At 42.4% G+C, this 27,189-nt stretch overlaps 1 protein-coding gene across 1 annotated transcript in view; it reads left to right on the forward strand.

Moving 5' to 3' along the window:
• Nucleotides 1-27,189, forward strand: part of SYNPO2L (synaptopodin 2 like) — a 40,570-nt gene that overhangs the window by 2,633 nt on the left and 10,748 nt on the right. The window contains exons 2-3 of the mRNA XM_021548760.4: nucleotides 13,236-13,387; nucleotides 15,853-16,514. Coding sequence (XP_021404435.1) covers nucleotides 13,236-13,387; nucleotides 15,853-16,514 — 814 coding nt within the window. The remainder of the gene's footprint in view (nucleotides 1-13,235; nucleotides 13,388-15,852; nucleotides 16,515-27,189) is intronic.

The following is a 27,189-nucleotide window of genomic DNA, read 5'->3' on the forward strand; positions in this document are numbered from 1 at the left end:
CCCTACTGAGTTGGGCATCTTTCACTGCTGTTAAGGAATACAGGAACTCCTTGCCATGGCAACAGTTCTTAAAAGGAAAACTTGGGTGGTGTGCTCAAGCAGGGTGTGAGGTGGGCTGCGGGTCCTGGAATAGGTGCTGTTGAGGTAGAGACGAGTGTCAGGTGAGGATCTGCTTCAGTGCAGGACTGTACAGCTCAGACACTTTGTAGGCTGTACAACTTTCCTGTGTTGTCAGCAGAGCTATAACCATAGTGACAGTGCAGGGAAAAGGGTTCAGATATGGAAACTTCAATACGCATTTAAGATATTCAACTAAATAAAAAATAAATTGAAGCAGTAAAGGCCATATTTTTAATTCAACTGTCCCTAACATTTCATTACTATATTCCAGCTTTCAAAATAGATGTACATTTCTTAGTGCCTCTTCTGTTGGTGAAAGTTTTTCAATACTGTCTGAAGTGAGTATTTGTGATGCTTTAAGTAGCAAATAGTGGTTTAATTAAAAAGAATTAAAGAAAAACATTTTTTTGGATGTGAGATTTAAACAATGGAATAAACATGAACCTTGTGTTGCACTACTTTTGATAAACAGCTGTTACTGTTTTCTTTTCAGAAAGACTACTGAATAGATTGAAAACTAGGGGGGAAAAAAAGGTCCTCTTTATTAAGCTCAAGACAGCTGCATTAGCCTCGACACAATGATATCTTGGGATATCTCACTGGAAAGCACCCAGCAGCGAAAATGAAAAAATGCTCTGCCCAGCTCCTTCTGTTTCCTTAAGCAGACCATGCCTCTGATAGAATTTTGAAATTAAATGTTCTCTGTCACTTGGCTCACCCCAGATCACGTAGTACTTTTCTGTAATTTCTGTCAAATTGTTTGGAATACCATAACTTGGCCTTGAGACAATTATTTCTTATGTAGAGAAAGACAATTTTTCTCAAGAAAAAAAATTTCTGCACAAACTCATAGAGATTCAGTTTAAAAAGGAAAAATCAATATCCTTTAAACAGGTGTCTGGCATCAGTGGTTCTTAGGAAAATGGAATTTTCAGGGGCTACATTAACTCTGCATGGTCTAAGATTATTCTGACTCTTGTTTTTCCCTCAGTAAATAAGAAACTGGGACTGGAGAGGGAGGAGCTTGTATAAAGATTAATCAGGATTGAACAGCAGCAAGAACTAGGCATTACCCAGGCTAAGTTGCACCTTAAGGTGAATGGAATATTGCTCAAGGATTAGTAGCACTTGCAGGAAGGTATTAGCTAGAAGCAGCTCTTACCCAGAACTGGGTGCTGTACTTTAAGTCTAGCAATACAAATATATATAGTTTTACAATACTTGGATATTGCATTAAAAATAATTATGGAGAATATTATTGATACAAATCCATTTGAGGCTCAAAGTATACCTCATTCTTTAGGCAGGATTTTCATTTTATAATTATCTTTTTTGTCTATTATCACCCAGAATTTAATAGCATCCGATGATCCTATATACTATCTTAAAGGCAATATCAATTAGTCTCCAAAGACTGGATGGTCCTTACCAGGTACTCAGGAAGATCATATCTGAATGTAACCTGCTTAGAAGATAATAAAATGCCAGTTGTCATGTGATAGAACATACAGCCATGAATAGCTGATAGGTGCCAGGAGATAACTGAGTGGATACTATTTGTGTCTCAGAGATTCCAGTGCAGTCATTTTAGAAAATTTCAACTTCTAGGCTGGAAAGTCATAGTAGTAACACTAAGGAAAGATGCTTACCTTTGAATGCTGAGTCAAATGATGAATAACTGATAAAAAGTTAATTTGGGAAATTAATCAAGCATGGCAAATACATTATATATAAATGATACATATTGTACTTCGGCAGAGATGCTGGATTTGCCAAGCCTGACTAGGTTAAGAGTCACCCCTTGTCCTACTTCCTGATTCCTTTGTGTTTCCTGCAAGTATTTCAGAGGAAGTTGTAAGTTTCACAATGCATCTAATTTTTGTGTAATGCAATGTGGAGGGAAATCCTTTCCCCTCAGGTAGTTATCAGCATGCCCTGGGAAGTATTCCTAGTGGTTTACCCTATAGATAAACAGAAAATTGTTTCTGAGCAACTTGTACCTTACCTGTCTAAATCTTATGTAATTTCCTAATGAAGATTTGATAACACCAAGCAACCACACATTCCAAAGATTAAATGTTGTGCTGAGTGGGATTTCCTTCTTGAGTCACTCTTGTATTACAAAGCTCTTCACAATTCCTCATCTTACATGACCAGTGTACACAGTTCATAGTCTATTTGCCTTTATATTTTCTAAGTTTACACCACCATTATCTTTTTATTGTTTCTCTTTACGGATATTATGATAAAATTAATCACTGATTGCTGTTCTTGGTATCTTTCTTTTTTGTTTTGTTTTCCTGAAAATTCTTTGGGTGGGCTGCATGATTCCTCTTCCCTTCCCTTCCCTTCCCTTCCCTTCCCTTCCCTTCCCTTCCCTTCCCTTCCCTTCCCTTCCCTTCCCTTCCTTTCCCTTCCCTTCCCATGGGGCCTCTAATTGGTTGTTCTCTCATAAGGTGTTCACAAGGATGGCTTAAATTACTGGCTTCTTTCAAATTGCAATTAATTCGAAAGGTACAGCGAATATTAGCATTTGAAACTATTTTCTAGTGCAAAGTATTCAACTGAGTGTAACAAAATAAAGTACATGAACATGTTGGAAGTGGGGTGTGAACCCATTTTTCTACAGACTAAAAGGATGCATAGCTGTAGTTTCAACTGTTTCTCCAAGCAAGGGATCAATGCTAAGCCTCAGTCAGTTGCCACAAAGGAGTAGAAAAGCAGCTTTCAATAAGTCCCTGTGGGTTATGTGTTCAGGGACACACCTGGAGAAAGGCAGGAATTACACCTGAAATTACACACCTGGAATTACATCCTTGTGGACAGTCTCTTGGGTCAGATATAACTGGGCATGAGCCCGCAGTGTGCCCTGACAGCCCAGAAGGCCAACGGCATCCTGAGCTGCACCCAAAGAGGAGGTGGAGAGAGGTTATTCTGCCCCTCTGCCCACTTGGAGCACTGCATAAACCTCTGGGGTCCTCAGTGCAGGAAAGATGTGGACTTCCTAGGATCTAGATGATCCAAGGGATGGAGCACCTATGAAGACAGTCTGAGAGAGTTGGGGTTGTTCAGCCTGGAAAAGGCTCTGGGGAGACTTCATTGTGGCCTTCCAGTACTTGAAGGAAATTTATACAAAAGAGGGAGAGATATGTTTTAGATGGATAGATAGTGATAGGATAAAGGGGAATTATCTTAAATTGAGAGATTTAGATCAGATGTAGTGAGTCACTGGAACAGGTTGCCCAGAGAAGTTGTGGGTGCCCCATCCCTGGAAGTGTTCAAGGCCAGGTTGAATGGATCTCTGAGCAGTCTGGTCTAGTGGAAGGTGTCCTGCCTGTGGCAAGGGGGGATTGGAACAGGATGATCTTTAAGATGCTTTCCAACCATTTTATGATTCTATGATAACTAATTCTGTGTTCAAGTAAACTTAGGGAGCCAAACCAGCCTTGGGATCAGAACATTGCTTCTTCCAGCAGTGCCCAGTGGATACAGAGGAAAAAGCACAATTTAAGTAACACAAGAAAGATTGAAATGCTAGCATTAACACCAACTGATTATATGGTTCCAGATCTGTAACTGCAAATGCCTATTCCTTTCATCTTAAACTTGCCTACAAGAGCACATACTGACTCTTGTTCCACCAGAACAATAATTTGCAGTGTCCAGGTGCTAAAATTTCCTAATGTGAATCTGAAGGCTACCGTACTGATGTGTATTTGAAAGGTGTACCATTAATAATTTGTCTCATAAAAACAGATACTATAAGAGTAGAGAGTAAGACCAAAAAATAAACACAAGAAAACATGTGTCTGGGGAGCTTTCAGTGAGAAAGAATAGATGATTTTTTAGTGAGGGTTGTATTAAAGTATCATGCTCTAATGAGTAAGCTGAAAGAAAAGCAGACATTGATATGCTCATCAGCACAATCAAACATCAGCAGAGAACATGAATCATTCTGCAGAAATTAGAAAGGATAGGAATACTGAGAACTAGATAAACAAATAAAGAGGGAGATAAAGACTAAAGAACACAAAAAGCAAAAGATAATCTCAATTTTGTTCTTAGTTTACAGCAGTGTATTTCTAAGTGAAACCAGTTGAACTACTCTGGATTCATATTGGCTTACTGTGATTCCTAGTGAATCTTTTACCTAATGAAGAAGATAAACTCTAGTGGGAGTTTACCCTAAACAAAATAAAGCTGATTTGGTCTAGCTCAGTAGCTGTAGTGCAAATGACAACATAAGACAAAAAATCTTTGACCAGAAACAGTCTTTAGGAAAGATGGAGAACAAACATAAACACAAGAAACAAAAAGGATCCATAGATGGCAAGATTTTTATTTTAGAAAGGCTGAGTGATAGTACATGGTCCTCACATGTAGCTGTTACTGATGAGAAAGTTAACCTATTCTGTAAAGAGAGTAAGAGAGAACAATACTATCAGGTTCCTGGAGGAATTCTTTGCAGTAAGGATATGTGCATCAAATGCTTTTGAAACAAAATTAAAAATAGCTAATCTGAGAAAAGTTGCAAGCTCTAATGCCACTAATCAACCAAAGTAGAAACCTAACATGAAATTATATTATGGAAATAATTTTTATGAAGATGAACAAGACAGTTTTAGGATAATGCAAGTACATGAAAACCTGCCTTTAGGGATCCTGCTGCAAAACAAGATTTGTTCAATGAGGGGCAAACATGGTTACTTTCTATAAAAAGCAAGGAAGGCACTTCTACCCCCAGCACAAGTACAAATAATACTGACAAAATAGAGGAAGCTGTCTTTACAGCTGGTACTAATAGCAGAGGCAAAGGACCTGGGCATACTAGTGCATCACCAATAATAAGCCAGCAAAATTATGAATATCTGAAAAAAAAAAGGCAAACATAAACAAACGAGCCTCAGGTAGACATGTCTCACAGAGATAGGAAGGCATTGATATTACTGTCTAATGCACAAAGGGGAACTCACTGGAAATACTATACTTACAGAATCAGCCCCTTTTAAGGCAAATAAATGTAAAGTAGCACAGGCATAGAAAATGAGGGGAGGACAGAAGACTTCTTTTACCTAGTAAAATATCGAAAGAGGTGACTACAATCTACAAGTACATGTTGAGCAAATACCAGCAACACTATTCAAATATAGGTGACAGGATTGACAGCATGGAACAAATAACAAGGGAGGTTTAGCAATGACTTTCCAATCTGGAAAAAGAATTGAAAATCTTTTAAGTCAGTTTATGAACTGGGGTAAACAATATTGCCTCTGAAAACTACAGGGGATTGGCCCTGGTAGCTCAAGAGACTCCTTTCAGTTGGCTGTTCTGTGCAAATACTCTGCAGCAATATTAGGGGAATTGTTAGGGGAATCAGTAGCACAGGATTATGCTGGTTCTAAAGCAAAAAAATGTTATTTTTTGTTTAAGAGCAGTTCATCACAACTTCCTTTTTAACTCCTCCCCACATATTCCCACTTTTTCCTTATGGTTCTCTGCTGATAATTCACTGTTTCTACTGTCTCCTCTGTAAAATATCCTTGCTGCCTGTGTGCCATGTCACTGCTCCCTGCAACAAAGCCTGGCTGCTGTGTGCCATTCTCCTATGCTCATGTGACATCATTCCTGCTGGAGGTGCCAGCTCTAACTCAAATAGGCCTGATGCCTTCCAGATTTGCGAGCATCTTCTCCTCCTCTCCCCTCTTCAGAGGGCAGCCTGTTCTTTATCTGTTTTTGTAAATGTTTACTGTCACACCTACAAAAGCATTACTAGTCTGTAGCAGTCACTAATGCTGGTTTTGGAGTGCCTCAAGTTGCTTTGGGAGTATTCCTGGACATATTTTATGGCCTGTTGGCACCTAGGCAGGTGCTATGTTTGGCTCTTAGTGAGGGAGCATATGCTGTGGCACCAGTGGAACTTTCCGAGGATCTGGAAGAATCTCTTGATGAGAAGTTGCAGTGAAACCATACATGCACCATCTATACTTGGTGCATTAAATGTACCTGGGACCATTCTCTGGCACTTATGCCAGCTGCTACAGAGTGTAATGAAGCCCAACAACTAATATTTTCTATTCTTCCAAACAAAATGGCCACATGCCCATAGGCAGTGCCTATGGGAATGGTCTGTTCTAGCTCCCAAATTGTGCTTGGGAATTGCTCTGGACAGCAATAGCCAATCTCAGCCAAAGATGTGCCAAGGATCATTTCAATATTTTACCACAGTAGTTGCAGTCCAGAGCTCAGGTTCATTTGCTGATATTATCCAGCCTGTTACTGGCTAGAACTACTGAATACATCTGTGGAGGCTGAGCCTGGTTTTTGATGTACATTCATACCTACAAGATGACTATAAAGATGTTGCAAGACACAGGAAGCTCTCTGTACCTAAGTGCCCTAGATCCTTCAGGTGAATGGGGTGCGTCTTTAATCCATATTTGTGACTGATCCTGTCCTTGCTGCCACAGAACAATGGTGCTTATCCTCCTCAGACTATTGCTGAGAGGCTGCCTTTGGGTTAATGAGTGCTGTCTTTTGGTGCAGTAATCCATTCTTGCAATATTATGAATGCTGTGTTCAATATTTTTTTGCAAACAAAAGTGATCCTCATTCTATCAAAATAATAGTAGGTATGTCTTCTAATTTGCCCTCTCTCAGCATAAATACTGTGGAGGCATAATATACATAAGGCTGTTGCTGTTCAACAATTAGTAGCAGCTGAAAACAGCCTTCTGTTTTGAGAAGGGTTTTTATTCAGGGCTTGCAAATGCTCACAGCCCCTTAGAGCACAGTATCAGCATGCAGGGCAAAGGCTGGGAACACCTTGTTCTGGAGGACTAAAGCCATGTCTCTGGATAACTCTGCCCTGTGTTCAAGCATCTTTTCCTCCTTCCATCCCAGTTCAGTGCCTGTACCTGTAAAAAGACATTTTGTTTGCTAGGTTTGCTTACGAGCTTCAATTCCCTTATGTTTAGATCCTAAAACATGAGCAGGCACATGACCCAGGCTGAGCTTCTAGAAAAAGGACTTACATGGGACATGTATAAGCATGTTTTTTTCTGAACATTTAGTTGCTTTTCTCACAGCTCCTAAATGTGGGTCCTGATACAAATATTTGACAAATATATCTGTTCCTTCTAAATCCTTGCTTCATATAAAAAACACTTGATATCCTGCTGCTTACTCTGTTGAGGGTAAAATGCTTATCAGGTACTTCTAGTATCTATTCTAGTACATGTGGCATTATTCTTTGTCATTGATATTACATTTCAATCAATTTTCAGCTAATCTATCATCAAGTAACAAATAGCTATGGAGATTATGCCTCTTTTTATCTACCTGGGGCCTGCTCTGGCTAGAAACTTGCTCCCCACAATGACACTTGTGCTGAATTTTTTGCTTAGGAAAAGGAAGTGGATTGCTTGTGGTTATTTTTCTCTCCCCTCCCTTGTATAACCACAAGAAAAAAAACTCATTTTAAGGCACTTTGTTTTAGTAAGGGAAAACCAACAATCCCTGACTGTTTGTGTTTATTTTTATCAGCTTGTATCCCCTGGTACAAGTCAGAATTAAATCTAGTGCATCTAAGAACTAGTTCTTCCATTCCTGCACCAGTACACTCTAGGCAGTAACATATTTTACAGTAGTCTGATATATATTTAACCAACTGAGCAGCAGTAGCATCCTCTTCCACTACTGGCTCTCATTGTTAAACCCCTTGCCCAGAAGTCTGTCCTGCCACCCAAGATACATCTTTTCACCACTCTCCCTTGCTGTGTCCATCCCACAAAATGTGTTCTCTTCCCTCTTCCTTTATATAAAGACTCCCTAATTAAGTTTCACCATGGATGACTTGTGAAGTAGCTCTGCAGGGACACTGGACCTACTTTACCAAGAGGAAAATCTTCTGGTGTCATCTCTTAAGAAGGAATATGATGTTTCATCAGGAAATTACTGGAACTAACTTCCTGTGTAGTTGTAATGCTTAGTATAATTATTACAGATATTCTCCTGTAAAATAGCTGCCAATAAAAACATGGCATTGACATGAGGATATGATGTTATTTGCTACTTAATAGATAAGGCATAGGAAAAATATCTCACTGGATCTCTGTGTTCAGGTAGGCAACTGAGATAAAGACTATTGGAAAATGTCGTGGTTTCCAGGCTCCTGCCTTTTACTCAAAGTCTGAGTGTCTTCACTGAGGTCCCACAAAAAAATCATCCAGGTCTTCTGAATCCCACTCTAGCCATCTACCCTCGCTAGCCATCTCCTTGCTCTAGTCACAGGAGTATCCTTCCTTACACAAAAAGAGTAAACCCTGGCCTTGGATGAAAATCAAACTGGCCCAATAACCAAAATTATATGAATACACATCTTCAGAAAGAAGAAGAGATGAAGGGTGTTTGTTTCTGCTTTTGCATCTACCAACTGCTCTGTTTGTGGTTCAGCTGAGCAGGAAGTTCTAGGAGGAGCAAGCCCACATGCTGGTTGGCTCTTGCTTGAGTCATTCCATTTTGGTAATGCTTTATACCACAAAAAGTAATTTCTTATCTCCCCATGAGAACCCTGTGACAGGATTGCATTTCACAGAAAGCTGGGAATGAAATTTAAACACTGCCAAGTTGTGTAGAGTTTTGGACCCCATGTCATTATAGCTTCTGGGGGAAGGGGATAGCTCTGTGGGGGAAGGGGATGGATCATTGAGAGAGTGGATCAGAGAGTGGAAGGACATTGGGTGGGAAGATGAATTGTATTCAGTATGAAACTCTGACTTAGACTGAGGCTAATAGGTTTATGCTGGAAAAATTGTAGGAGATTAGGTGAAGACTGATAATAAATTTTATCGTCCTACCTTACAGGCTGAGCTCTCCCAGTGAGAGGAAGTGGGAAGTGGCTTGGGAAGGCAAGGGGAGAAATGGATGACATGAGCCTACGCTACAAACCACATCTATTTTCCCACAGCCTAGTTCATTACAAAGAAGCTGTACTGGCCAGCAGGGAGAGTAGTTGCAAAGTTTCAAGACAGGTTCCCTGGTCTGTACTGAGGCAAGATGTGAAGCCACTGAGTTACTATCAGGATTATTCTATTCTTAGCATCCCAGCATGTGTTCAGCCCCCACATACCACTATCTAAATATAGTCCCTACTGAAGGACAGATGCTGCCAAGTTGCATCTGACCCTCTCCTCTCTTGCATTCTGTTCCTGAAAGACACGTCAACAGTCAGCATGTCCTTTTGTCTGCCCAGAGCTGTACAAGGAAACCTGTACTGTACTGTTAAAGCCTGATCTCAACCCTGGCCTTCCTGGCCTCTCCTAGCACTGACCTTCCTTTCAACACCTTTTCTTATTCCTTTCCTCCTCAATTGTTGCATTACTCTTTTTTTTTTTTTTTTTTTTTTTTTTTTTTTTTAGTCTCATATGCCTCTGTCCTTTCCCTTCTGATTGAACATGATCAGTGGGAGGAAGCAGGCAAAGTAATGAAAGAAAATGTGTATGTGCATGTACATACGTACTGCAGACACCCAAACCTCTCTGACAAGAGCTCTTTTGTTGCTACAGATCTCCTGCCAAAAGGGCAGGGAGATGGACAATTTTCTGATTAAATGTGTTCCAGTTTTTCACACTGATTTGTATTTCCAGTAGCATAAATCCATAAGACTCTGAAATGGGAATTTCTTAAACCGATCTGAAATCTAAACAGGACATATCTTGATGTGAGTATGCCATGGGAAAGTGTGTCTACTGCAGCATGGAGTGGATGGAAAGTCTATCACAGTCAGTTACAAGAGACTCACAGAATTTGTGGGACTCCTCACACAAAAGAAGAGGTCAATTCTTCCCAGTATGTGCTAGAAGGTCAGACAGTGCAATCCCCCAGGGCCAGGTCTGGAGCGAACCCTGACCACTTGTCAGTCTGTCAGTGCTGCTTCCCATTTGCACAACAAAGCTCTTCAGGTATGTGTCACAGAAAGCAGAGATGTTTTCTCTTAGAAACACTACTTTTTCCAACTTCTCCCACCTCTTCAGAAAAGCTGTTGTGTGACACCTTCCAAGATTTCTGCAGCTTAAGCAGAAGCTCCCTGTTAGTGACACTTCGTGTGGATCACTGGGTGCCCAGGAGAGGGCATCTTTTGGACATAGGGAGCAAGTGGCTGATCCTGAGGGCAGCCTGACCTTCAGGATGGGCAGGGAGCCTGGCTTTTGGACTGAGCAGCCACCCTGGCCTGGGACCTCAAAGGCTCAGTGCTGCTCTCTCTGTACTCAAGATGTGCAGGTTACAGGTTGTCATTAAAGTCTCTACGGCACAGAGCTGGCAGTCATATAAAAACTGGCAGGCTTGTGTTGGTCTCTGTCCAGAGGCTCTGCAGCCTCCAGCACACTGCACCCTGCTGTCCTGGCTGTGGATTAAGTCCTGCCCTGCCCTTCTTTGCACAATCCTCTTCTTTGTTTAACCCCTTTGCCTTCCTCCCTGGCAAATGCAGTGGGGTAGGGGTTTGGCATAACAATGAAGCTGTAGATAGTTCATTTCCCTCTGATGCCAGGAAGCAAATTCATAAACTTCCAAGAAGGGTTTATAAATCTGTAGAAGACTGAGCCAGACACATGCTGTTTTCAGATTCTACAGGTCACTTCCTGCACTGGAAGAGACCTGGTCCTATTTTCCCAGAAAGGAATGAAGACATGGAAAAGTCTCTCCTGGACTGTAGAGCACTGAAATACCAATAGCTGCTTTAGTGCATGTGCTTTCTGTCAGTCCAGTAAGATTTGAGCACAGACCAAGCCAGACCCAACATACTCACTAACCATGGGAAAAAAAACATTGCCTGCTCATGATTATCAGCCCACATGGCCTGCTTGAATCCCACCAGTCTTCTCTGGTATAAAGGTACCCGAAACAGCATCGGTAGTGTTGGGACCACAGCCTGCTAATTCCTGCCTGGGAACCCCAAACAGTGGCCTGCAAAGACTTGCAGTACTGAGGTACTAGAGAATTGCAGGAAGTTTACTGTTGCTGTTCTGGCTGTCACCAGCCTACATCCTTGGTTCCAGTGAGCAGGGAGGAATACCATGGCATGTGAGGAATGTTCTGAGCACCTGCTGACAGCCTTTAACCCCCAATCCCCTCACTTCACAACTGGGAGAGATACTCAGCAAGTATGTTCCCATCCAGTGCTAAGCACCAAGTACTTGGCTATGGAGCAGCAGTTGGCCTTTTGGGGAATACTGGGAAACCCTTCTTTTAATTTCTTTTCAACTTTCTAACTCTTTTCATTAGCTGCTGTGTCAGAAGGCAGCACTGGAAAATGTGTCTTCTTTACCTTCTCAGTTAACAGCTGCATCTGGAGGGAGTATTAGGAAGCAGCATTTATACTGTAACAGTGGTTCTTCAGCAGTAGTTCATTACAGGCCTACACATGCTCCTTCCAGGCTTATTTTAACAAGGAGGGAGATAAAGGACTAAAATGACAGAGGCTGATGGATGTGGCAGCTGGGATGAGCCAGTCCCTATTTTAAGCATGCAGGCAAGATTTGGGGTCAAGTTGGAAAGGGTACAGAGTGATAAAGTACCAGTGAACACAAAAACAGCTTGAAGCATGGCCCTCCTCTTTCCATATTCTTCTCCAACACCTCTCAGTCCTGCTGACAGGCTGACCTGGGAGGAGTGTTGCTCTTGTCTGCTCAACACAGGCCAGCAGGGTCAAGCCCAAGGCACTCACACACCCCATGGGTGCAGGGGGCCTGGGCCACAAAAACCCAATCAAACCATGGGACTTCCTTAGGGCTCCATCTCTCTCCTCTCCTGCTCCCCTGCTGCTCCTGCAAGAACAGTGACAGGGCAGCAATCCTCTCACATTCACTTCTCTTTCCTGAAGCTGCCATGGGAGTGTGGGCAAAGTAGCTTTATAGATGAGTAGGTATAGATGAGTCTGGTGGCTTGAGCAGCAAGGCTGTGAGATATGGGCAAAGGTGCCCTGTTGAGTATTACTTCTCTGCAGGGATCTGACACAGTCTGTTCACTCGCCCTTTGTTAAACAGTTCTGCACTGATTTTTCTTTCACTTAACTGCAAGATCTGAAGAAATATTGCAGAAGAATCTACAGAGTGTAAAACTAATTTGTTCCTGACTTGCTCTGACCCAGTGATTTTACCTGGCTATTCTTTTATGTGAAAAATGAGTACATTATGGGTGCCAAGATGTCCTACAAGACTATCCCCATTGCTTGCCGATGTGGGAGAGGTCTGTCGTTTTTGGCTGAGTGGGCATTTGCTTTGGGTTTGCTTTCTTGCTTGCCCTGACAGAAAGGCTAGGCTGAGTTGGTAAGAAGTTTAACTGATGGATGATGGAATGAAAGGGAGAGTAAACATTTGGTGCAAGATGGCCATGAGAGGTCAGATCTAGGAGCTTGCCTGGAACCAGTGACTCTGACTGCCTTCTCAGATAAAGCAATGCATATCTTGCACAACTCCTGCTAAGGCTAAAGATTTATTCCAAGTTTACACTTGTGTAACAGGACACCATATAGCCTGATGCAGATGTCCAGAAATACACTGACCAAAACCATTGAAGCAGGAATGCTTAACACCAGAATATGCCTTGGAACCACCACCTCTCCCCAATGTCAGCTTCCCTGAGGATGATACTTGCAGAGGCTCTGCATGAGTCAGGGATCATTCCAAGGAAGTACAGTAGAGGCATGCAGAAGGACACATAGACATGTGCAGGCATAGTCTGTTCCCTCTCTGAAACATAGACTCCCTAACCAACTTAGGAGACAGGGAACAAAAGGAAAAGAGCATGTTGATATTCGTGAGTCTTTCATCTGCAGTAAAGAACTTGAACAGGGTTGGTGATCAGGTCAGGCCTATGCCCAGCAGAGTGATTAAATTAACAGAGTTAACAGAGACCAAAAGGCATACCCAGGGCTCATCAGGCCATAGCCAGGGCACATAGCTAGGGCTCATCCAAGAGGATTAGAGCCCCACTCTGTCAGCACAGTATTCTTAGGCCTTATTTTATTCTGTGAGGAATGGAGCAATAGAAGGTCCAGCAACTGAATTAAATAGCTGCTGTTCTTCCCTTCACCCTTATCCTCTCTCCTGCTTTTTCAGATTCGAAAGAGAAGCAAAGCGTGCCGTGGAGGCCTGTGGGAAAATGATGTTCTAGTATCTATCAATGGGAAGTCATGTGCTGGCCTGTCCCATGCTAATGCCATGCAGATCATCGATTCCTCCAACGGCATGCTCAACATCCGTGTGAAAAGGTAACCTGCTCCCAAGTGCCAGTGCTGTGACAGTGCAGGCAGTAGGGTGCTTTCATCCAGTACAGCAGCTGCCCACATCCAGCAGAAACAAGGCAGGCAGGAGGCCTTTGTTTTCACCATACTGCAAAGTGTACTAGGAGGACTTACCCATGTCCTAACCTGGCTAACATGTTGACATCTCAATGTTTTGCCCTGTCTTACAGTGGACTCTCATAGTCCAACGGTCTGCATACTGACTCCCACAAAGATGAGAGGTGTGTGGCTAACCCCCTTTTATTGTGGGAAGAAATATCTGTGGTAGTCTCTAGTTCAGGGCAATACTGGAGATCAGGCTGAAATTTATGGACAAAAAACAGTCCCAGTAATGTTCCTTGTCCTCCCTGTGCTAAGTTAACCCAGTGCGTCAGTGCATGCTGGATGTGGCCCAAGCTATAAATGAATAATCCTATAAAGGTGAAGGCAGCAAAGCTGTGTGAGGTCCTACCCAGTCCACATTGCTGTCTAAACAGAAGTCACCTTCAGAAAATCAGGCCTGGTGAAGGGAGCTGGGAGATGTGATCTTTCACAGTCCTGAAAAGACAGAGAGAGCACTGTGAGCATTGGGAAGGGACAGCCACACTGGTTGCTGTCATCTGTAAAGCAGGAGCAGAGGTGGGCAGTGCCCAGAGAAGGAAAGCCTGAGCATGTAGGAACTTTCCCTTGGTTTCAGAGAAAGTGCTTTCTGATGTTGGGATGGATAAGTTCTATACAAGGTGTCCAGAATAGCTCCTGGTCCATTGCCAAGGCCTTATCTTGCACCATTGGAGCCTATCTTCAGCAAACAGATGCCTGGGCAAATTTTAATCGGTCAAGATCAGCACACTTTGAATTAACCTAGTGACAAAGGCAGGCTTCTTGCATCCTTCTGGATGGAGCCAACACTGGATGGTTTGGAAATAATGAAGTCAGTTGGCTTCATTTGGAGCAGTGGTGAAATCATCAAATGTTGCTTTCTTCATCACATTTCTATTCCTACTTCATCTTCACATTCCTACTTCATCTTTACATTCCCAGAGAAAACACCAATCATTCCTGTTCAGAAAGGAGAGGTAGCTGGATGACTCTGGAGTATGTGTATTTCAGAAAAAGAGGAAGGGAAAAACACTGACCTGGCAGTACAGAAAAAGAGAAACTGGCTTACAAGCAGTTATGCTTCTCAGTTACCTGATCAAGTGTTTCAAGAAGAGAAGGAACTGTTTCATTTTGCTTGTGGAATGTTGAGGTTTCTCACCAGTGAGATTTCATAATGGCAAATAGTATTAAAAAAATTAACTGCCAGAGAAATTCTCCCACCCTTAGCTTCCACAAAAGTTTGCATTTGACATAAATAAAATTTTTTCACATTTTAGAATTGGGATCCAAGTCATGAGTTGAACAGCTTTAGAGAGGCAATGCTATCTGCCCGGCTTCATGGTATGCATGTTCAGAAGGCAAATACTTAGGACTCCTTTATAGATCTTATAAGCCCTGGTGAATCTGACAAGAGAAGGAACAAGTTCCCAGCTCTCTCTGTGTGGGCTGAAGTCAAACTGCCATGGAAGTCCAGAGTCACTCTTGAGGAGAGTGAAGATAGAATGGGCTCTTTTTCTGTCAGCACAGCCAAGTCTTCTTCCCTCTGGAAGCCAGCAGTAGGGCTGACTGCCCCAGTCTGCCTGGCACCTATTCCAGTCATCCTTCCAGATGTCTTAGAGGTTTGAACTTGATACATCTAAGCCAAAGGCAAATGTCACCATGGATTGGGCTGGCCAGCATGACTGCATATGTTTGTCAAAACCCAGGTACTGATAGTTAGTTTGTGAAGCAGTCCCACAGTGAGCAGGCTAAATATTAGTGTGGTCTCCTACCACCAGATACCATAGTCCTATCCCCAAAAACCACTTGGGCCTTTATATCCTATTTGCTATTTACTCGTGTAGCGGTCAGAGCAAACAAATAGCACGGACTTCTTGGGAGCTCAGTCTGAACTAAAGCAGTTTGGGGGTGCCAGGATCTGCAGATCTAACACAGTCTCAGCTGCAGGAGCAGCTGGAGTGCAGTGTGATAGCTGAGCACCAGCCGTTCTCTGCTGACAAGCCGCAGGCTGAAGGGTAGGTCTCACTGTCCTGGGGAATGTTTGCTATGCAGGAATTCATCTCTCCAGGAGAAATGCCTGGGGAGCTGATTAGGCTCGGTAGATTTAGGGCATTCTGACTTTTGAATGTTTAACACCTGGTTTCCATAGAGCTGTGAAGCAGAAAATCAGAATGAGAGCACATAGCTGATGTCAGGGATAAGTCTGTCCTTGGCATCTACACTTCAGGTGTCTGTACCACCTGAAAAACACCTGTAACACTGTCCCAGTCCATCGCCCTCTCTCATGCCAGGATTTCCTTCCAGTTTAGCGACACAAACAAAACCTCGCTCACCACTTTTCCTTCTCCTCACAGGATAGTTGGTGGGGACCAGACTGGCCCGTGGCCCCAGCGTTCCCCTTCTCCAGGGCAGCAAGTGCTCTCCCCACCATCTGTGCCCAGCCCCTCAGCACAGTTACTCAGCTCTGAACCAGCAGGAGCCCCAGCCACTGCACAGCCCTCACAGCCATGGAGGTCACAGAGGCACCTGGAGAGCCTCACGTCCCCACCGGACAGTGAGGCCTACTATGGTGAGACAGACAGCGATGCTGACAATGTGGCGCAGGAGAAGCACCGCCGGGCTCGCAAGAAGAGCCCGCGCTCCCCACCTGACAGCACCACCGGCAGGGCGGACGCGCCTCAGGACGAGGTGTCCCTGTCGGAACAGAGTGGCTACGAGAGCATGCCGGAGGCTGCTGCGCAGGGGGGAGCAGAGCTGGCCAGCTCCAGCGGGGTGGCCAAGAGGGAGATTGTCTGCCTGCCCGGCAGTCGCACAGACACTCCATTCTCAGACAGCGAGGGACAGTTGCGGCCACCGTCAACAGAGGGTCGGGAGCCTTCTCCAGAGGCAATGCTCCTGCCCCATGCTACCAAGGCCATCCGAGCGGAACGCCATCTCATCCCCATGGTGGGGCCAGTGGAACATCCGATTGATGAAGACCTAACCACCACTTACACAGAGAAAGCCAAGCAGGCCAGTAAGTTCTCTAAACTTCCATGCCTTTTCCTTGTGCTGGATTCTCCTTCCAAAAGACTGGTTCCTGCAAATGCCAGGTGGGTTAGCTCTTCTAGCTTACTAAGGAGCACCAGTCAAATCAGACCTGCAGAGACCAGGGCTTCCTGCTGCAGCTTTGGCCCTGAGGTTTACCTCACCCAAGGCATCCTAAGAAAAAAGTAAGATAAAGGGTCTGGGGTCAGGGGTCTGGGAGTCACTCACACAGGCCACAGCCATTCAACCAGATGTGTTCTAGTACCTCTATGTGCTGGAAAAAGGATGGGTGTCATTGGTTTCTTCAACACTTTGGGCTAAGAAGACTCAGGTGACATGATGGTGACAGGAAAAAACTTGGAGGTTAAATTTCCCTGGCTTTCCAGAGATCTTATGGCAGCTGAGTTTGCTCCTTAGTTACCTGTTAAGCACAAAACACTCATTTCAAGAGGGTTCCAAGGAGCCCTCTGTTCAATTCAGCTCTCCATGGACACAGAGGCATGCAGTATTAAACAATTAGCGACAATGAGAGATAATTTGTACACAGCATAGCTGCAAAAGAGCTTTGTCAGAAACAGATTTATTTCTCTCACCCTGTCCAGCTCAGGGAGGGACTCTTCTACATCAACTTTCTCTGCAGGCACTCATTTGAGCAAGGATGCCATGTCTGACTGGCAGCAGCTGGTGAGTTCAGGTACAATTGATAATTTTTTAGGTGTTGGCAGCAAGGACAGGCAGGAGATGGTAAATTAGCTCTTGAAACAGTTCCCTGTAGTGCCATCTCTGATAGTCATGACATTTCCATGTGAAATAAAGTACTGAAAAAGGTAGTGTAGTGATGGGTGATGGACCTGAAGTGACCTTGATTGTGAATATCTTTCCTGGTTTCTGCTACACATGGAGTATTTCAAGCACAAACATGAGGGCAGAACAAAGTGTTATCTGATTTCACAGTTGTGATCTATCTAGTAAAATTAAAAACAAGATAATCATAAACCTATTTTCATATATGTACCTCAGTGAGTATAACTGACTAGTTTACATTTCTGGAAACAAAGCAGGTTTTAAGAATGTGACTTTTAAAAAGTGACAGAATGGAAAACAGAGACACAGAAAAGATATAGACTGAATCAAAAAGAAAACATGTTGATTCTAACTTCTGATCCTCTGCTTTAAATGCTAGACATTTTACCCAGGACAGATAATATTGCAAGGCAATTATTAAACCTCTCTTTTTGCTTATCCTCGAACTAAATATTCTTTTATCTCTTCTGCCTAAGGAGTCCTATAGAGGTAACTTGCAAACCTAGGTGCTTCCTTCAGACAGGGCACTGTCCTACTGCTCTTTCCAGTGTTACGAGGGGAGGCTCAGTCGGGTCTCTCATGTCTTGCTCTGCTGGGCAGTGCACCTAACCTAGCACCTTGTTCTACTTCTTCCTAGTCTTTAGCTCTCATTTTCCTTAGGACAGAAAAGAAATCAGCAAATTCAGCCTCTCTAAAGATGAAGCTATTTTTTCCCCCTTTGAATAATGTACAAGCATGAGGTGAATGTTGAGAAAGGCATGTTCAGCTGCTCCCTGCCACCTGATAGTCCTAGCAGTAGAAGAGCAATTGCTTTACATCAAGACTTATTTTCATGGACAGTATCAGTACAGAGGGATCCCAGAAAAGCTATGTATTTAATTCAGAGCATTTCTGATGGCAAGATAATATCCCATGGCAGGAGATGATGCAACAATATTGCCAACTGGAGTTAGGGTTCCCAGAAGCACTGCAGACTGAGGTAATATTTTATTCTCCTGTCACTCCTTCACTGCTCACCCTCTTTTTGGTTTATGCTTGGCCAGGGGTATCCTTCTGTAGGAGTTACCCTGCCAGGGATGGTAACTCACAGGGTCTTTTCTTGCATTAGGGATCTTATCATTAAATGAGAAGGCAAAATTCTACAACCTGATAATGCTGGAGCACAGCAGCCATTAAAACAGAAGTCCAGTTCAGCAGCCAGTGACTGTGAGGGAAGGAAGCAAGTAAGGAAGAGGGATGGAAGGTGTTCATTATGTGGTGAACAGAGCTAAAGAACACCTATACCTGGAATAAACATGGGTATAAACACAGCTGGAGGACTGGGGACTGCTGAGCTGTACTGGCTCCATGGGAGGCTGCTTGGACTGGCATGGGAGGACAGGGTAGAACATCTCTTGCCAGAAAGGTGTAGCCTTGGTGAGGATGTCTGGGCTAGCATTGCTCCAGCTCCTACAGCTACTCTAGGCTCCCATGGAGACAGCAGCATTTAAAGCTCTATTCCTCTGCCTTTCCTTAGCAATATCCACAGCACAGTAGCCTACTCTGGGACATAGACACTCCTGGGTTTTGCTAAACAGGAATGCAAAATAATGGTTTAGAAGTCAGGCAGGGTTTTAAAACCTGAGTTAGCTCCAGGAAGTGACTTGGAATATTAATTTTGAGAGCCTAAGTATTGATATATTTGCAGGAGACATTTAAGAGCCATTGTGAATACCTGAACAGATGGCTGCCTTTTGAAGCATTATTTAAATATATTGCCCGTTCATCTGCTAATACACCCTGCTTGCCTTGCCACAGCCTTCTTCAGGTCCCACCACTGCACCATAAGAATGTAAAAAACTGCTTTTTGTTTTGATGGGACTGCTCCCTAGATGGTTCCTTATCCTTTCTTCCTGGAATGTACTACTCTGTCATGTCTGCTCTGATGTTTACTTCAATTTTGGGGGTATTTCTTGTGTCCTTTATTTTAATTCTTTCTAACTTTTCACTATCATTTTTAAGCTCCGGAGACTGTTTCCCTTTCCCACTCGTCCCTGCACCTCAAGCAAACAGAATTGCAGGTACATTATTTCTAGATGAGTATTTAGAAACATCAAACCTCTATATGAATAACTGTAATCCCAGAAAAAGAACAGAGATACATAATAATTCTTTTGCACACTACCAAGAGGAGCAACTGACATTCTTCACTGCTATGTTGCCCTGCAAGGATCTCAGTAATACTGCTACTGCTATCAGCTCTTGGGTTTTCTGTAGCTTTGTTCTTTACTTTCTATCTCTAGAACTTTTGCAGACTTCTGTCCTCACTGTGTGTGCTCCAGAGCTCTGAGCTTTCCAGATCATAGGCAAGTGGGCTCAGCTCCTCTGTCTCCCCTTTCCTGAATGACTTTCCTTTGTTTCTGATGGTGTTAGAAAATCTGATCTGTGATGACTATGTATTGTCCTCAAGATCATCAATGAAATGAGGAAGTGCTTTCCATATTCCCTCACCATCTTTCCTAGTTGTATCAGGATGGGCAATCAGTCTTTATGTTCTGATTGTTACTGAGGCATTTTCTCTTCATTTTCATCTGATGAACATTTTTCCAGTACATGTATTTTTTTTTTGCAGTAACTCCACCAACATCTGGGAAATACAGCTGCTTTCCCTGCTTTCCTCAGAGCATATAAATCACGTGGTAATTGCTGGAGGTGATGCTTTTGTTTGATACCTGCTTTGCATCACAGTAACATGGGAGCAAATGGAGCTCCCTTATTTACATTAAGTAAAGCTTTGACTCCCAGAGCAGAACACAGTCTGGTGGCAAGTACCAACAGCTCAAGATCAAGATGGCAGCAGCTGATGATGCCACCACGATGTCCTGCATGCCATCAGCTGTTGAGCTGTGCTTTTTCTTCCCCAGCAAAGACACAAGGTCTTAAAGCTCCTTAGAGAGCCAACAGCCCCTGCAGTGAGGTTTGGGCCTCTCTCCTTCCAAAGTTATTGCTCTATTTTCACATTGGTATTGGCTCATTTTTCTCAGCCTGTGGGATAGCCATGTACATCATCCCAGATCTCCACAGGACACATGACTTGGATGTGCCTGCTTAAAACCCACTCAGAGCATTACTGGTGCAGACTGCTGGGGCACTGTGGGGAGCCACACATCACCCAAATGCAGGGGAACTTGCCCTACAAATAAAAAACTTCAGTCTGCATCACTACCCAGTGGCTTCTATGCACCCTGGTGTTTTGCTCAGTGGGGTAAAAGAGCAGCTGGCAAACAGTGACTCTGCTATCTTTTAAATGAACTATTGAACAGTCATGTTTGTGAACAGCTGGTATTTTGCCTAATCTGTAGATATATAAGTATGAATTTGTTTCCTTCCCCCTAAAATGTACATTTCTCTTTTTTGAGAGGTGATTAATCCCTGGGGAAACTGGGGATCTTTCGGCCCTTGGCTTGTCATCACTGTAAAGGGCCAAACTAAGTCCCTTCCTGAGATGATTTATGTGCAACTTACACAGTGCAGAAGAAAATACAAATTAAAAAATCTACACCAGTTTCAGGAGGTTAGCAGAAAGCGGGAACTTGTGTCAGGGAGAATCAGACTATAGTTTTCACAAGTAATTGCAGGTGAGGTTTTTTGGTTTCCCATAGGTTCTGCAGTGTCCTTCTCTTCTCACCCCACCTTCATAGGCTTGGGATCCATCTTTAGCCAGGGTTTCTTCTTCTCAGCCACTTGTGCTGTCTGAGGTGCACTGTATTTTCACCCCCATCCTAAATCATCTCACAGGACAAAAGGCTCAGCCTTACTCACAACTGGAAATAGGATAGACATACCAGGACAGCAGTCTATTCCTAACTTGCTATCACACTGTGCCAGTGAAAGAAGTGCTTCAAAATAACTTAATTTAAACTTATCTCCTGAACTATTTTTAGTTCCTAGGATTCAAGAGCCTCTCCATGTATGGTAGAGGAAGGGAGGGAAAACTGAGTGCGGAAATTTCCTCCTCTGCTTTATATGGGCCTGGCTGCCTGTGCAGAGTCATCAAAGTTACTACATTCCATATCAGAAAAGGAAATCCTTCTTGTTCAAAGCGGATGTACAGCAGCACTTGAAAAGACAGAATGCTTATAAATAAGTGGCCTGTTCATCGGCAGGTCATAGAGATTACCTCTTCTAAGAGTGACTGCAGTCGTGTTTCTCTGCAGAGAGGGTGAGTGCAGCAAGCCATCTCTCAGCCTGTTACAACTGGTATAGGGCACAGGGGCTGTGAACAAGATGAAGTATTTGAATGGCAGCTTGAAGTTTTGCACCACATTTTCTATTTGGCTTTCAGCTTTGACAGTTGTAACTCTGATCACAGTTATGTGACTGTTAGACTAACTTACTGGTTTTGTCATTCACTGCAGTCTGAGAGACCAATAGGTTTAGGATAATAGCCTACTACTACATCCTACATGCCTTAAAGTAAAATACGAAAGCATTCTGCTTAGACCAGGAGATTAAAATTAATTGCCTGAACTATTGCTCTTACAGAAGTCTGTTCCTAGCAGTGTGAAGCCATGCAGAATCACCCTTGGCCCTTGCCACTCAATGAGCAGCCAGCCATTCGGAAAACAAGGACAACAGCTTCCATGGTTGAATCACAGATGGAGAGACTGATCTCATTTCAGCACGCATGGAACTGTAAATTGCTTCCACTTGGAAAATCAGTTTCCATACACTGCAGTAGCAGTCTAGTTGTATGTGTTTGTTTAAGAAACCCCACTTAATAACTCATTCGTCTTTGAACTCTCTGCCACTTGGAAGGCATTTATTAAAGACTACGGAGGAATAAACACAAGGCATCTAGAGCCCTCTTTTAGGCATTGATCTTATTCCTTCAGTTTATGCCCTTCTATGGAAAGCAGAGGTAATATTTTCAGGCTGATATATTAACAGGGCAGAAGCCAGATTATAAACTGCTGTTATCTCTCTTGGCTAGCATGGATGAATTTTTCATTCTTTCTTGAGTCATCTCATAATTGTCACAAGTAATTTGCCATCTTCCTCAGGTATTCTTACTGGAGACCTCCAGAATCGTTCCCTCAGGCATCACTCTTGCCCAGCATTTCAATGAGGATGTTGTGGGTTGCAGCACTGGAAGTAAAGCTGATAGAGCTCTGCTCTGCTCTACCTTTGCATCTCACTGCAATCCTGCTGCCCCACAGACTGACAGAGACATGAATTTAGTGAATATGTGCTAGCTATGTGCTAGCTATGTGCTAGCTCAAGATAAGTCTAGCTGCAGATAATATTCTCTGGAGGGGAAAGATCTCTAGTATTTGAAGATATATGGAGGAAGACTATGTGATCCTTGAAATGAAAAGGTGTATTTGTCCTCTCATTTTTCCTAGTACTTCTACTATATGATGTATCATTTGAAGCACCTATTTCTTAAACTATCAGTTACTCAGACATTACTTTATGTTATTATTGTCAGCACAGGGACTCTGACTCTGGGTCACAGTTCCTCAGACATGATCAGAGATCATTCATCATCCTGCTGCTTGTGAAGCAGTATCAGAGTTTGTTTCTAAGCTGACACTTCCATGGTCCTTGCAGAGCCCCAGTTAGTGATTTTTCAGACTGTGTTGTCCTATATGTTAACATAGCCTGGCCTTGCACATGCACTTCTACTCTGACTTAGGATGTGTAAGGCTGATGGGGAACATTAAATTAAAATTTTGCCAATAGCTCAGATCACAAAGGTGATTAGAGCAATAATCACATTGAAACAGCTATACATATAACCCCACAGACTATCTTAAACTAAGCTGGTAGTTGTAGATTCCACGGTTTTGACATATTAGTTGAAAGAATTTGTAATGCAAACAGACAACAGGAATCCCTTTCCCCATCCAGTTGTTTGCATCAGTTCTGAAAGTGATATGGGACAAGGTTGCTGACAAGGTAGGGACAAGTCTGCTCAGGGACAACACTGAAATGTTTCTGAGACAAAGTGATAGTGATGGATGAGGGAGAGGCATAAAAGGGTGAGGCCTAAAAGGACTTTGACAAGGAGTGATTAAACAACAGCCATTACTCAAGAGAAGTGAGAAAAAATTATAGCAAGGAAGGCAAAAGCTGTCAACCTGTTTAATACTTATTCTTCGGTTTCACTTAAACCCATTGTAGGGACATCAGTTTGTTGGGAAATATGTAAAGCTTTACTGTCATTAGTATCTACCACTTACATTAACTAAGAATCTTGCTCTTTGCAGAAAGAAACAGGAGCAGAAACAGGGGCAAGCAGATTCAGCAAATCTTAATACACTGACTATGCTGAAAGGACAAGGGTGAACCAGCTTCTCTGTAGAGGTCAAATGTAAGGAATTAATGAAACTTGTATCAGAATGGTCCTCAGTCCTTGCCAAGTACCTTGGAATAATGAGAAGGGTCTCAGGGAAAAAGACCAAGAATATACCCTTCTAGCAGACATACGCTCTGACAATAAGAAAAAGAAAATTGCTTCAGTTGGGTGCATGAAGTAGTTTTTTCGTGCATATTTGCAAAAAACAAAATGAAAAGTAAAGTCAACATGGACTAGTAAAAAGTAGAAAGAGTCTTTGACCTGCTCAGTAAGACAAGACTTCATGGCTGAAGGCATAACATGAACACAGCATATACTGGCTTCTATAAGATACTTGAGACAGTTCTACATGACTTTTCCAATGAGAAAAATATGTGTGAGATAGGACTTCTGTAAGGTGACCACACAATTGGCTAAGAATAGAACAGAAAACATAACTATTAATGGTTCCTGATGTCAGATGAGCTAACTGGTTAAGTTGGTAGTAGTGTTTCACTGGCCTTATGAATCTAACAGGACTACCTCTATATTTTCACCCACAGAGCTTTAAACACTAATGTCAATCAAAGATCCTCTCCACCTCAATGTTATATGACTGGCAAGGAGACAGATGATAAAAAATCCCAACCCTCTTCTCTTCTGTCAGTGGATCTTACCCTCTGGCTGCATCTAGACGGAACAAGCAGCATGTACTGTGGGGCACAGCACAGCCCCAAAACTGCTATTATTCAGATCTGGAACCTAGCTGAGACACCTTGCAGCTTTTCTCTGTTTTTCTTCCCAGAGAAACCCAGGTGTGTGGGGGACACAGGGGAGGGAGGGGGGTTACCTGGATTGGGAACTCAAAAGTGTTCCTAGATACACCACTATTGTCTTTCTATCTGCTTTTTTCAGATGCTAATTCCTGTTAGTGAAGCTTTGTAAAGGTGTCTTGTTTCTCTTGGGTGTTGTACCTAGAAAGCAGTTACAGGAAATAGCAATAATTTTCAATGGGTGTCATGAGGATTCAGTGGAAATTTCTATGTATTAATTGGCAGATGACACAACACTTGGAAGATATACAGTTGTCTCATGAAAGGCTAGAATTTTTAATGTAGGAGGAGCTTGAATAGTTGCAGAAAATGACTAAAACAATCTGGTTAATGAGACTATATGGCAAGTGGATTAATTAAGTCCACACAGTGAGGTGGTGAGCACATACTTGTCTGTATTACTGGAGTAGATGTTGGATAGACTGAAAGACAAAGATGTGATCAATCAGTGGTATCCTGCTGTCAGACATCAAGAAATTTTGCAAGCAGTAGACTTAGCAGATCCTGTCATCCTTTTAGTTTCTGTTTTGTATTTGATACCTCATTCTCTCAAGTCTAGTAAATGCAAATCTGTCTGATGTCTGTCTCTCACATTCAAAATGAGAAACCATTTGTGTGTGCGCATGTGTGTGTATGTGTGTGTATGTGTGTGAGTGTGTGTGTGTGTTCTTCAGTTTGATGCCTAATTAAGACTGCACTCAGACTTTTCACTTTCTATGGTGGGGTCTCTCTCCTCTGCTGGGCCTCTTATTTCCATGTAAACTTGTAGGAGCATTGTATCTTTGTGACTTCAGACTCTTAAAATTAGCAAATGGACTCAAAAGCTATTAGCATGAAATGTGTAAGATCAAAAGGCATGCAGCATTGACTGCATAAACCTTTCACTGGAAATTGGGCTAAAGCTGCAAAAGACAGATTCACTAGTGCATTTAACAGGTGCTGTCCTGGCAAAAGAAAGTTCTCCTTTGGGAGAAGGCTATGTAGGGAATATCCAGGACCCAGGTGTGAGGTGTCAGAAAAACTGGACAGGTGTGCTACCTTTTGCACTTTTGTGCTTACTTTTCCATCCAGCTCAGAAAGAAGGCCAAACTGGTACCCAGCTGAGAGATTTTTTTTTGAATGAACAAGCTATTCAAGTCTCCAGCAGGATACCATGAGACTAAGATATTGTAGTCATGCACAGTGATGTCTCTACACCCTCTCTGCCTAACAGAGCTCTCCAATAGTAGTATGGCTAAGAATGGTCAAAAATCTACAGAATTACTGAGCATGTTTTTCCCCCTGGGCTGTTAACTTACCTTCAGAAAAGCCTGTTTATTTCTGTTTTTCCAAAACCAGGAGATTGCAGTGGGGCAGTGTCTCACTGGCACACTTAAAATCACTAGACATTTAAGAAAAAACATTGTTTTGATAAATATTTTAACTATTTAACCTCAGATACATGGTAAAGGGTTTCAGACTTGAGTAGGACTGTAGCATTTGCCTGTAACATCCTACATTGGAGCTGAAGGCACATCTGTGTTTTATACTATGCACAGGTTATGTGATGGAAGTCTGCAAATATCCAAGAATGACAAATATTACTTATCCCAAGAGTTTTACCTTTACTTTGAGGTAAAAAAATATATACTCCTCTGCTTAACTGTTTGCAATTTAAACACTGATCAAAGCTTTAAAGGTTGAAACTTTCAACAAGGAAATATTTAGAAGGTCAATATAACCTATCCAAATCTTATTTTGAGAGAACTTCAGGTATGTAAAGTATGAGATGTCTGTAGCCTCTAATGGCTTACTGAGATATTTGCAACATTAGCCATGGAAAAATGACTTTGTCTAACATAAATAGCTGGAAGAACAAAATTTGAGGTGACCCCATCTGAAAAAAAGCAGTAGACAAGTAACATTTCATCACAGAGGAACAGGTTTTTTTATCTGTAGAAATAGCAGAGTACCCTATTTTCTATAGTAATGGCTTTTCTAGAATTTGATTTTGGTAATAAAATTTACCATTGTTTTTTTCCTAGAGAATATGAACAGTGTCTGACCCCACGTAAGCCTGCTTGTTCAGTAGCTTGCCTGGGCATTAAAAAGCTTTATTTTAATAAGGTCTGATCTTGAAAAAATTTATACTTTTTACACTTCTCTTTACTGTAACTAGTAATGAAAATAATTTCACTTCAATGAAACTTAGTTAAGAGGAAAATTTCCATAGGCTTTGCTTAATAGAAATTTTTCCTTTTGTGGATTTTTTCCAACAGAATTCAGTGTGTACATGAAATAAGTGCTTTAGAAGTTAACAAAACGTTTTCTATAGAAATTATTCACCATAGCAGCAGAAATTATGGGAGTTTTATAATCCTTCCTTTTACTCTTTAATCTATCCCATTTGCATGTTTTTACAAGAGACAGAACTGTATTTTCATTACAATAGTATGTATCAATATTACAAGATTTCCCCAAAGAGACACATATATATACATATATCCCTATATATGTAAATATTCATCAAAGAAGAGACTGAACCACTTTCATTGCTCTAAGAGCCTCTGTATGACACATGACAGGTCTCTGTACAGCAGTGTTGCCTTGTGGGAGTTGTCTTCTTGGTGTGCAGTGATGGCTGCTGGATTTCAGCATGTATGGTCAGACCTTCATTTTTCCAGACTCTCTAACATTGGAGATTGTCTGCCAAGGCTACAGAATTGCTA

The sequence above is a fragment of the Lonchura striata genome, chromosome 6 (assembly GCF_050655825.1).
Source record: "Lonchura striata isolate lonStrDom1 chromosome 6, ASM5065582v1, whole genome shotgun sequence".
Classification (NCBI taxonomy): Eukaryota; Metazoa; Chordata; class Aves; order Passeriformes; family Estrildidae; genus Lonchura; species Lonchura striata.